At 35.3% G+C, this 13,698-nt stretch overlaps 1 protein-coding gene across 1 annotated transcript in view; it reads right to left on the bottom strand.

Moving 5' to 3' along the window:
- Positions 1-13,698, bottom strand: part of LOC109377500 (mannosyl-oligosaccharide 1,2-alpha-mannosidase IA-like) — a gene marked incomplete at its 3' end in the record, with an annotated part of 110,353 nt that overhangs the window by 31,042 nt on the left and 65,613 nt on the right. The window contains exon 4 of the mRNA XM_019633873.1: positions 3,692-3,772. Within this exon, the coding sequence (XP_019489418.1) occupies positions 3,692-3,772 (81 nt within the window). The remainder of the gene's footprint in view (positions 1-3,691; positions 3,773-13,698) is intronic.

The following is a 13,698-nucleotide window of genomic DNA, read 5'->3' on the forward strand; positions in this document are numbered from 1 at the left end:
CCTTACAGGATACTGAATTTAAATCCTGTGGAAGACTTCTTCTATCATATCCTCTCTTTCATTCCCCCAAATTCCCAAAGTGGCCACAGGTAACTGAAACTGCCAATTGACCTCTTTCTCCTGGGATTTTGTTTCTTGACAACAGCAGAAAACACAGTGCGTGTTTATTAATTCTAGGATGTCCCAGAATGGCCATAGAGATTTTCTGCAGCAACTTGAGACTGTTAGTTCCAGCCTGTTCTTCAGTATGTTCTCTGATTCTGTGGCATCACTACGTCCTATAAAATTCACTTGTTGCTCAATATAGCCACTGGTTTCTGTTGTAAAACAGAAAAATAATATGTGGTGTATTCATACATGCTATTTTCTACATGTATCTTCTTCTCTTGCAATGTCTTGCTTTTCATTTGTCAATTTTCAGTATCTTTTTGCATTGGTTATTCTTATTCTATCGTGGCATTTACCAAAATTTGTTCTGGGAAACTATATTTGTAATTTGGTGTTAGGAGATGTTACATTTAAAAAGAGGGGTGGGGGGATTATAGTTAAGTAAATATGAAAAACACAGGGATAAATGAAATTTGTTTCTTTTTCTACGCACTGTGAATTTCTAAGAAAGAATACAGGATGTGGCTTTTTCCGACTTATTTTTGTATGTATACAGATGAAGATTTATCCTGCCATTATCTAAAGAAACTAGTGGTCTGTTGAACATATTTTACGTAATGATGGTCCAGATGTTGCTATTTACTGTCTGTCTCCAATGAAGACTTCAAATTCCTTTGAGCTTATAATAGAGCAATGCTATTTCTTTTATTTATCTTTAAAATTGATCATTCTTATTTCGTATTCATCTTCTCTACCCTATCTGTTTGTAATTCTTTTGGTTGTTTGCATTTCTTATATAGACTTTGAAAATCTTGTGGCTTGACTTTTTTTTGCCCCCAGTGGTACTATGAGATATTGTAACTGAGCTAGGGTGTTTAAAGCTTCTGAATATGTCCTTGTAATCACAGTTTACAACAGATATTTAATCTTTCTATTGTTCTTTGATAGGTTTAGAGTTTCATTGGCATTCCTGAATATTGTTCAGTGTTTCTAATTGTAATTTTCCTGAAGCATGTAACACAAATCAGTGGTACTTCCTCTTCTGTTTTTGTAATATAAGTTTAAGAATTTTGAGCTTCTCTCAATGTGGGCCTATATACTTCCGATGGTGATTTCAAAGCTGTTCTCAAAATACTCCTGAGTCTCAGTGATGAAATCAGAATGTTAAATTATTGTAATTTATATCTTTTATGAGATAATTTAGGAAGATGGATTTACCTAGATTATCTTAGTAAATACCTTGATCTACATAAAACTGTATGGTACAAAACTTTATCATCAATCTGAAACCAACTTATTCATAATTTGGCCATGCTCATGCTCTTTTTATTAAATGGATGCTCAATTTTTCATTTTGATATGGAGACAAGTGCCTCAAGCACAGGCTTGGGGTAAAATGATTTTTCCTGATCACATTCCTGATAACCAATTCCCCTGAGGGCATCGGCCAATGAGAGGCAACTGTCAGTGATGAGGTAACTGGAAAAAAGCAGGAGGTGATATTGAAACAGTCGGGAACTAATCACTTTTAACCTGGCAATCACGCTTTAGAGGACAAATATTTATTGACTGATTATAGCTACATATTCAAAATATAGGAATACTGGAAACAATGCAACTGTCTAACATTTAGGGAATAGTTAAGCAAAAACTATGCTAAGAAGATGAATTCTTATGAGTTAAAATTAAAATGTATGCTATAGAAACAAAAAAAAATGTATAAGAAAGGAAATACCTTAAACAACTTTTTATCATAAAATTAAAATACAGAAAATCTAAGCTATAATAAAACCAATGTTTGCACAGGGATAAGGACAAAGCAAATATATTAATTAAGTAATTATTTTAATGGAGTTAATCTTTGTACACCTTTGTTTACTAAGGTTAGCTAAGTAGAGAATAAAAATATACCCTCCCAAGGTTTTAGGCAAATGATTTTATCTATAGGAAAACTGTAATATCTGTGGGTATTGTATTTATATAAGTATGTAAATACTTATATGTCTAGAAGCACACATATGGAAACAAATATATGTATATAAAGTTAAGACATTGTTATGAATGAAAAGTATCCTTATTAAACCTGATGCATTTTTAGAAGAAACACATGTATCTGTTTCTTTTTGTATGCTCTATTTTCCTATTTGAGCCCAGATAGAGAAAAATGCAGTCCTTATTTCCTCCAGATTGCCTCACCTCTACATAAATGATGAAAAAAGTTAAAACTGAGGCCACCCTAAGTATGCCATGTGAAAAACAGTGAGAATACCCAGGCATTGGATACTCAAAAGCAAGTATTCTAAAAACAGGAACTTGTTAAATAAAATAATATTAGTTAATTTTAGGTATGATATTTTTTAAAAACATTGATTCCCTGGCTTAAGGCTTAGAACACCCTAAACCAAACTGAACAAATGAAATTATTTGGAACTGGAAAAAGAGGCATAATATACCAGAGGGTCTCTTCACCCCGGCTTAGGTGATAAAGTCCATAATGAAGAACAGAATTTAACATGTAAACAGAAGAGGTATAGGGGAATACCGAAGCACCTATATAACTTTGAAAAGTTATATGGTAGAATAAGATCTAAAGAGAGAGAGAATGTTAAGATTGTGCAGACTGTTTCCTTATGGCTAGGAAAGTCTTAACCTGAGAGACAAGACAATATGAAAGCAGCTTTTATTATTAAACATTTATTGCTTTTATTAAATTTATTTGAAGGAGCATAGAAATAGATGAAACACTATCCGAGGTAAGATCCCCTCTTCCTCTAGCCGGATGCTGAGGCTAACAGAAATTTGATGGACATGCAATCGAAATACATGACTGTTTTTCCTCGATGTCAGCTTTTACCAGTGTCAACATAAAGGTGAGGTCCATTCCAACAACTCTTAGTAGACACTTAGGTCATTCATACAGTTGTCCAAAACCTTTCAAGAAAATAGCATCCATGCTCTTTATGAGCATGCTACAAAAATCCTTCCTTAATCTATAATAAAAGGCAGTTAAATGAAAAACTCCCGCTTTGCTCCGAGAAGGAGATAATGAATTAAGCCTTGCTCCAGGAAGAGCTCTGAAGCACTGTACAAAGGGGAACCTGCCTACAGGACTCCTCATTGAAAAGCTGAACGTCTCACTCACGCCTTTGTTTTCTTAAATACTGTAATTTTTATATCTTACTTGCCAAGCTTTCTTCATTTAAAAAAGTTTTTATTAAGTTAACATTATACTAACATCAAAATAATATTTAAAGAAAAAAATGCACCCACAAGCCTGGCACTACACTAAGAGGTTTATCTTTATTTTCCCCATAGGTACATATAATTTGTAGTTGTAATCACATCATATATAATATCATGGAGCCATTGCTGAATATTTCCTGACAACATGATCTGCCAAATTCCCCAGTATGCTCATTTAATTAGTACATATTCCATGAAATCCAGTGTTTGCTAGAGGCCCATGAAAATATGAAAATTCAGTGGATACCACCTAACTATATACCACAAAAGGCATATTTTACTCTAAAAATGTAATTTTAAGATACTGTCATTCACATTTACATGCTATTTTTCATTTTACCTCTTCTCCAGACAGATAGTAGGCTGAGAGCAGTCCACCAACAAAGCGTATATTTACTTCAAAAACAGAAACTTCAGCATTCTGTGGAAACAAATAAAGGAGGGTCATACACGCATGATCGTATAGAACTGAAAAATATCGGTGAGAAAAAGTGCACTACATCTTTACATTTTGTTCAAATCTTATATGTTGCCCAGAGAGATTTATATACAAGAGGGAAAAGTCCTGTCTCTTAACAGTGTGAAAATATACATAGATAAAATAATTTTGATTCTTAAAATCACAATTATAAGAATATTTACAAAATCAAGTTATTTCCTCTATTTCCTCTCTCTATTGAACAGCAGACACAATACTCAGTATTCTCTATTTGTGCAGATGCGATAGGGCCCGGGCATTCTATTTCTATTGTGTTCTCCTTTTATTCATTTGCTTTTTCTTCCTGAAAGGCTGGCCATTCAGGCTCATTATACTTTGGCTGGTCATTCAACATTATTCTAGCATTCTTCTCCTATCATGTTAAAGTAGCACAGCTAGAATGTAAATCAGATTTTAAGTTGCGCGACTTGGTTCTAGTGCTGGTTCCCAACGTTCTGCCTGCAGCCTGGGATGGTCACACCACACTGAGAAGAAATTTCATCTTTGCATAAATGAGATGATAATCATAATGTATGGTGTCCTTTGCTGAAATAGCTTTCATTTACGTCCTTAATAACTTGCTTTTATTATTATTTACAATGTGCCATATCCTGTGCTAATCTCTCTTAATCCTCACACTAACCCTGTGAAATAATTGCTATTCTTATGTCCACTTTACAAACTGAGAGACTGAGATTTATAGTGGTTAACGAGACTTCTTTAAGGTCAGACAACTAATAAGTGGTTGAACCAGGATTTGAATTTGAATACTCCCAATTCTTGGTCCAGGGCTCTGCTACCTTAACTCCAACGTCACCTCACATGATAATGCACCAAGTCTCTTTGTTAATGGTCATATAATTGTGACAATATTTAGTAACAATTGCCAATACTTTTATTTTACAATATCTGACTACTAAATGGAATTGTCCTGCATTCTGTTACTAGATAATTTAGCACAACTAACCTCCAATAGATGTAAGGTACGCTTCAAGCTTTAGTTAGCTTCTTTTCATGTTCATTGAGCCTACTCAGAAACTGTTCATGTCTGCCTAACATCAAACCATTTACAGGTAATCATGGGGGATAACATCAAAGTATAATATACGGATTTAATACCCAGCAGATAAACTTAGTCAAAATCATGAGATATTATTTCCTTTCACAAACATTTACTGACCCACTACTATGTGCCAGGCACTGTCCTATAATAAGTTCTAAGGATATGGCCAAGAAGACTGACAAGGTCCTCAAACTATGGAGTCTATGTGATAATGGAGAAAACAGTTCCAAGAAAAAACAAAGGAGACATGTTTTCATTTAATTCCCACATGCTCTCTCTAAATAGGTATAAGGATCTCAGAACTAAAGATAAGTAATTGCTTAAAAGTTTTTTTCAAAAAATTTCCTGCAAAAGGAATATTATGAAAACTACTTAGGAGTGAGAACTACTGGGTCAGAGTTAGAAAAAAGCATCATAAAATAAAGACCCTTCAGAGAGTTTGTTTAATTGTATTTCATAATTTGTAATATGCATCTAATATAATTTGATTAAAAGTACTCTATATAGGTGCAATTTATCTGTGAGGTGTACACTCTGAATGAGTTTATGTGGTAAAAGCTTTAGCATTCCACATTACTGACAAGTGAAGGGGAAGGGAATCCATTTATTTTGGATCACAGCTATTTTTCTTATGTCTAAGGGTAACAATGCCTAATAATAAAATCTAATGAGTTTAAATCTTCAAATCATATCACTCTCCATTTGTACTTGTGTTTCTCAATTTTTATACCTGAGAACAGTCCTCCATATTTCTGCCTATTGAAGCCTATTAAGATGATTTTATATTTTTACTTTGGCTATGGGTTCACTTGACATGTATTCTCTCTTTCTCCTATAAAAAATTTAGATAATCAAGTGTTTTCTGTAGACATCTGATAAGAATGACTGTGAGGTAGAGGACTGAGCCATGTCATACACCACCAGAAATATATTTCAGCCTGACATCAATCACCTATTGGGTACAGTTGTTCAACCAGTTATTGATCCAGCAATATATTCCAGAGCACAAATTCTATTTATTTTGCTCTATTTGTAAATATTGAGAGGTGACCTTGCAAAGTGCCATGCTCAAGGTCAGGTGCTTTGTCTTTTGAATTTCATGGATCTAATAGTCTATGAGCCTGTCCAAGAAGCATAATTGGGTGTTAGTGAATCCATGCAGCTTCCCAGTGATGGCTGTGTCCTTGTCTTTACAAATCTTGCTCAGGAATGTCACCTCACGATTAGTAGCACTCGATAGTCACCCTATCTTCCTCCTTTTGAAAACCCCCAGAATTACATTTGAATTCCCAACATATATTTTTCCCCCCTCTTTTTTCAAAGTTACATCTAAATTATTTAGAAACCTTAATTTGAGAGTTCTTTCAGCTTTCTGGGCTATCCTACATTTTAGGTCAGAAGACTGAAATTTAGTCACTTTAGGTCACTCTTTAGAGCTCCTTGGATGAAAAGGTCTAAGAACAAAATTCTCCCACTATAACAACCTGTTTGGCTACACCGGGGGCAGCAGACTATAAAAACACGGCTCCAGAGTCAGAAAGACCTGGGGTTGAAGGCTGGTTGGGGAGTTGGCTGAATGTGAGATCCCAGGCACGTCACGTATTCTTGGTTTTCTCATTTGTATAAAGGGATAGTGCATTCCTTACAAGACGCTATGAGCCCGTGAATACAAAGCCCTGTGCGCAATGCCCGGCACAGGTAGAGCAGTCAATAGAGAGCTGTTACTACTTTGCAGAAGCTCTGCCTCAGTTACCTCCAGGGATTCCTGGAAAATCAGAAACTCCACAATCAAAATAAGCTAAGTTCTCAAATGCAAACTGATACATCTCTGACCCTCAGGGGAGTCATATTTCTCAATGGCTAAAAACCCTCTTTTGAAATAGTGAATCCTGACCAAATTTTCATTTGTGGGTTTCATATACTTTATAAGAGAATTTCTACAATCTGTGGGCATTAGGCCATTTTTATAAACTTCCGATTCTGATTTCCATTAAAATAATCTTATTAGATTTAAATGGATATATTCCTCCTATTAATATTCATGCAGTGTCTTTGAAGATGTTCTAAAATGTTTCCAGTTACTTACCCTAATGACAAAAGAGGGGCTGGGGCAGGGGGAACCCAAACTGCCTGTAAACACTAAAGTCTCGTATGATGTATCTTAACGATTAATGTGAATTTTGCAGTCTCCTTCATCCTGAAATCTCTAAGTAAGGTTGCATTTCAGGAATATGCCCCATGTATTCTATGACTTTTAGTGCACAGTCGTATGTAAGTGCCAGTTTGAGAAGAAGATCCAGTCTTCTGTTGCAATTGCCCGCATCTATTAATAAACATCACAATTGATGAGAAGTGGAAGTTGGAAATTTTTGGCTAACGGGATAGTCACAAAAAAATATAGATTAGAGGGTAAAGGGTCAAACACAGTGATGGAAGAAGATTTGACTCTGGGTGGTGAACACAATGTAATATATTGATGATGTATTATAAAACTATACATTTTAAACCTATATAATTTTATTAATCAGTGTCGCCCCCCCAATAAATTTAATTTAAAAAATCAGGATTGGAGAAACTGCTCTTTCATTTTGACTTTCCGCTACCAGTAGCCTTTGAATCAAAGAACACACGTGAGCAGATTCATATATAAATTTAGTAAAATATATGGCATAACTAAGTTTACACCTCAAATCAAAAGGTGAGTCATAGAAATCATGGAAAAATTAGGCCTCAGTACTAATCTCTCATATCGTCTTGGGTATCTTTTACTGATAATATTCACCTTAAGTGTTTATCCTTTTCCCTAATATCTCTGTTCTCTGGTTTACTATACATATATGTAAAATTATTAGATAGAAGGGATAAAGTTGGCTAAAAGTGAGGAAAGAGTTCAACTCAATAAATCATTTTGTGTATCTACCCCAATCCTTAGCATTTTGCTCCACCTCTCAGCTGGGAAAGGCTTCCTTCAAATCAGCAGATCATGAGCTCGTGGGCATGAAGAACCTAACCCTGTCTGCGCAAAAGGGAAAGTGAATACTTCAAAAACAGTGCCTGAAAGACCAACCACCTCCCACTACCTAAGATAACTTTTCAAACAACTCAGAGAAATGCATGAGGTTGCATTTTTTATCAGCCAACTTATTGACCACAATTATCTACCAAATGATGTATTTTAATAGCTCTTAGTAAGTGAAATAATTGGTTTGACCATTAGAATAACAAATTTAGGCTTTGGAACAATTCAGCCAGTTTCCTTTTGATGGAGGAACTATTGGGGCTCAAGTGTCCACTGAAGAACAGATGTGCTGTTTCTTGTACCTTCAAGCCTTACGATCATTATTTAGAATCAAACTTGTACCAGACTTCTCCTCAGGAGTCATCTATGATTTCACAAAGCTTGACAGATCTGATTGATTACATTAAACTGAAAATGTCTGGAAAAGAACTTTTATTTTCAGAAATATGTTAATTCTATTTTGAGTGTTTCATACTAATTGTTAAAGGCTTGTTTAAAGGCAATTCTCTGAGGTAATTCTCTTTCTTTTATTTTATTTATTTAATTTTTTATTTATTAAATGTATTGGGGTGATGCTGTTGGTAACATTTCTAACATAATACCATCATCTATACACTGCACTGTGTGTTCACCACCCAGAGTCAGTTCTTCTTCCATCAGCATATATTCAACCTCCGTTTCCCTTTTCTACCACCCACCTCCTCCCTCACCCTCTGGTAACCGCTAAATTGTGTTGGCTGTGAGTTTTTGTTTCTTTGTCTTGTTCGTTTGCTGCTTTCAGTTTTACAAGCAAGCTGCCCCATGACAAAGCAATGCAATAACTATGTTTAATAACAATTGACCAGCTACAATCCAATATTAACTGTGTGTAATAATAACTGTCCCACTACAACCCAATGCAGTAACTGTTTAACAATAATTGTCTACTACTAACATATATGATAACTACGCTTTACTGAGAAACCGGTTGGAATCAAAGCCACCAATTAATGACAGGTAACTGCCTGTAAGCTTTGCCTATGTTTAAAGGGCTTAGTATACACCTTTATTTATAAATGTTACTTCCAAGGGTGTGTTTTATTAATATTTGAGGATTAAGTATAAAACTCCTCTTCACAGATTAGAGTACAATATTAAACAGTGTAACTTAGTGTAACATATATCCTGTCACTTAATTTCATGTTTATGTAACCTGATAAACCTCTTAAGATGAAAAAAGCATAAGTTCTCTGGGCCACAAAGATAGGGAAACCATCTTCTTTATGCTCAGAAGTTGGTTTTACCATGAAGGTTCAGAAGGGCCCTCAAGTAGCAGCCCAGTCTATCACTAGTGACCGTCAGAACAGCTCAGTATACTCTTAAAGCCAAAACACACATCATCCTAGGTAGGCACTGGTTGGCATGCAGATAGAAAATACTGAATAATTCCATTAAACAGGATAATAAACACACTTAGTTATTTGCATCTATTGGGATGTAATGCTGCTCTAAGACAGACCTTTTACAAGAGCAACACTGGGGCAAAAGTCACTTCTTTATGCTCTATTGCATGAAGCTCTGGACCTAAGCCGAGCACTCATTCAGGCATTTGAGAAGATCCAAAGCTGCTTTTTGAGGTCAATGTCTATCATTTAGATAGAGAATGCTACAATTTATTTTCCTGCAAAGTAGGGTGGCATCCTGTCTGGATAATAGTCCATCTTTAAACTAAAAAACAAAGTCACTTTTGCCACCAGTACCTCTGTTATATATAATACATGGTGCTCATTACCATCAAAGGCACAATCCAGGTGCATGCCAGAGCTCAGTCTCGGTGTGTGGCTAGTTATGTCTGGAGCAAGCTGGTCATCTTTCCTTTGTCATTCTCAAAGCTTGGCCTTTCATACAGAGATATCACTTAACCTTAATGTAGAAAAAAGCTTTTTAAGGATAATTTTAATACAGCTTGAGCTTTTACTAAGGGTCTACATACAAATTACTATCTAGAGGAAATTTCTACATACTCTATAAAAATCATTACTGAAATAGTTTTCAATATTTGTCATGTAAGGATCTAAGTAATCAATACTTATTTATTTATTTATTTTTTCAGCCTACGCCGTCGCCGGCGACTCACTGCAGCCCAGCTCCAGGTTGAGCTGTTGTTCAGCAGCTTAGCTGTAGAGGGCAGTGTCACTGGCCCTCATATGTGGGATCCGAACCGGGGTCCTCTGGCGTCCCAAGCCAGCTCTTAACCAACGTGCCACTCGGCCAGCCCCTAATCAATACTTTTTTAAAGTGCCAATAAAAAAATGGGAAGTTCAGCGTATTAAATTTAGAAATATCCAAATGTGAAACTCTTGATCAATTTGTCCTCCTGTTAATGATCTTCCTATATCAAGAGCTACTATGAATTCATTCCAAAAGTAGGTTATGTAAAAACAAGTCGAGCAACTGCACTTGAACTTCAGATCATTTCAACTATATAAAAATATGAAACAATACAGCCACCCTTGTACCCTGTCAGCTTGTCTTCTAGCTAAGCCTGTTGGGAAGTAAGACAAGATAGCTTAACTTCTCATTCATTTAATTAATACTTATTGAATAGTTATGGAACAATACTCTTCATGAGTACTAGGATACTAAGATTACATATGTAACCTTGGGAGAGTCAAATTCTCTGGCTGCCTATGCTTTCCTCAATACTTTGCATTTCCTCTCCAATAAAAACAGGGTCAGTGAGTTAGGCTGACTTTGTTCAAACCACAGTCTTACTTGCTGCATGATTTTGGGGAAGGTTAAGCAAATGCCTCTTCATTTGTAAAAATGGAAGATATCATTTACCCTGTACATTTGTCACAAAGACCAAACAAGGTAAACTATGAAAAAATCCCCTAGCATAATACTTGGTATGTCTCAGTATTCTTTAAATAGTAGTTTCCTCTTTCCTGTCTTCCTTTTTAAGAAAACCCAACCCTCGCTAGATAAGTACTCTAACTTTTCCTCCTAGACTAGAAGTTCCAGGAGGGAAGTACCTGACCCTTAAAGGGTATTTGGTAAATAATTAATACATAAATAAATGAATGAATGAGTAATGAATAACCAAGGATTTGTTTTAGAGTCTTTGTCCTGGGATTATGTTTAAATTAAAACCAGAAGACTCGCCCACTGGAGTGTATCCTTTGAGTTTTCTGCCCACATCTCTGCATCTCTACAGATGCTCGAACTGAATACAAAGCTCCACCTGGGAAGCCCTTGCTCCTACATACTATCCCAGTGATTTATTTTAAGCCAGTTATTAAAGCCATTTGAACTTTGTGCTACCAGCTATGGAAGCTGAATCAACTTGCTATGCGTTAATTAAAAGAAAATGAGTTTCAGTTAATGATAGTATAAACCAATAAAAGCCATTTCCTTTACATCTTTAAGTGATGCAAACTGAATATTTCACATATAAATAAATTTATTCTTGACTGTAAGATGTATTTATATTCAAGGGAACCACAATACTTTATTAGGAATAAGTGTTAACTTAAAAACATGAAGTAATTTATCGGAGCTGGAATGAAACTACATGTTATCAACAAAAATATAATGTTTTCTCTGTTTTTGATTAAGCTTTCCAAATTTCTCTTTCCTTCAGATAAATGGGAAAATTTTCTCAGTGTTTTAGAAAGAAAACTGTATAATTATGAACATAATCACTTGAATATCTGGATAGAATGAGTGAATATAAGACAAATTTTCATATGTGACATATTAAAATCAACTAGAAAACTATAAGCTGGAGAGCTTTATAATGCAAGTTTATGGGAGTAAATAAATATAGTTTTCTTGATTTTATATTTGTTATTAATCTTAACATGGGTAGTGCTATCATTTGGAAGTTACTGTTAAAATTTTTTTAAAGGAAAATGTGGCAATACCCAAAGACAGAACCACAACAAAAATGTTTCAAGACTCTCACATTAGAAATAGTATAATAAACAGAAATTTGAGACCCATGGGTCTGAATTTTAAAAGTATATTTTTAAAGTTCATTTTCAAAGATAAAGCCCAAGATTATCAATAGCAGTTCCACAATCATATTTTGCACAAAATTCTATATACTAACTGGATAAAATCTTATAAAAAACCAAAAATGCAATTTTACATAAATGAAGAAAACTTCAAAATTTAGTATCTTAGAAATCACTCCATAACTGTCTAATCCCTTTGTCTTATAAGTAAGGAAGCCAAGGAATTTGCTCTTCTCTTCTACATGGTCTGCCAACCCTATTAGATTCCCTCTGCTTTCTAACAGTTCCCCACAGTCTGGAATGCATTGTCACCTGGTAGTGGTCTGAGGCCAGCTAACTGCCTTCTGTTACCTTGCTATTACCCTGAGAGGCCTTTGTGTTTAGTCCTTTTAAGTAAATGATTCCAGAGTTTTTCAGACAGCCACCGGTCATGCAAGCCAAGAGCTCTTACAGCAGTGGGAGAGGAGTAGGGCAGCAATGCTATAATTAATCATCAGACAGAATAACCCAAGAATCAACAAGGAATGTGGGCATTACTCGGGTCCAGTGTCACTGAAGTTTGCTTTCCTGTCTTCCATCATTAAATGATGGAAGAATCTAATTATTATTCCCTCACCTTTTCTTGTCAGACACACACACACACACACACACACACACACACACACACACACACACACATTTATCCATTCCCTCTCCCATATATAGTGGAAGACAAGCCAATAATTATTTAAAGGTAGGTGCCTGAATTTACTTATAAATAACAAGGCAGGACAAAAGTATTATTAAAAGAGAACAAATTCTCAAAAACAAAACAGAACAAAAAAAACCCAACATTTTTTTTCCATTGCCTTAATTTTTCGTACACAGTTCTATTAGCAATATCAGAGCTACCAGTCCAATCATATAGCTGAAAAACCTTGAGCAAATCACTAGATCCTTGGGCCTGTTTTCTTGTCTTTAAAATAACAGGGCTGAAAGCACTGATCTCCAAGGTCCCTTTCTATTGGAATACTGTCACCTTTATATACTAAATTCAATTATAAGTCAGATTAAACACACCTTCATCTGCTTGTCCTTTAAGGCAGTGATCTCCAAAATGGGGTATACATGGCAATTAATTAGAGGAGTAGGGACAAAACATTAGAACTTTCAATTTATATATGCTTTTAATCCAAAGAGACAGAAAAAAGACTCAGCTTTAGTGATCTTTAATATTCTGAATGACACTGGTGTCCTCACTTGGTCTATGGGAGAATAGGAGCTCCAAAACGCATGATGTTGCTCAAAAAATTAAAAATAGAACTACCAAATGATCCAGTAATTCCACTCCTGGGTATTTACCCCCCAAAATGAAAACACTTATTCAAAGAGAAATATGCACCCCTATGTTCACTGCAGCACTATCTACAACAGCCAAGATATGTAAGCAACCTAAGTGCCCATCAACAGATAAATGGATAAAGACGTCTATAGACAATGAAATACTACTCAGTTTTAAAAAAAATGAAATATTGCCATTTGCAACAACAGGGATGGACCTAGAGGGTATTATGCTAAGTAAAATAAGTCAGAGAAAGACAAATACAATATAACTTCACTTACATGTGGAATCTAAACAAACAAACAAAACAAAAGAAAACAGAAACAGACTCACAGATACAGAAAACAAATGTTATCAGAGGGGCGAGGAGAAGGCAAAATAGGTGAAGGGGCTTAAGAGGTACAAACTCAGTTAGTTGGGAGGGGGTGGGGATGAGGGAGAAGGGGAAGGGATTAGACAGCATAAATA

Source organism: Hipposideros armiger, unplaced genomic scaffold (assembly GCF_001890085.2).
Source record: "Hipposideros armiger isolate ML-2016 unplaced genomic scaffold, ASM189008v1 scaffold_1424, whole genome shotgun sequence".
Lineage (NCBI taxonomy): Eukaryota > Metazoa > Chordata > Mammalia > Chiroptera > Hipposideridae > Hipposideros > Hipposideros armiger.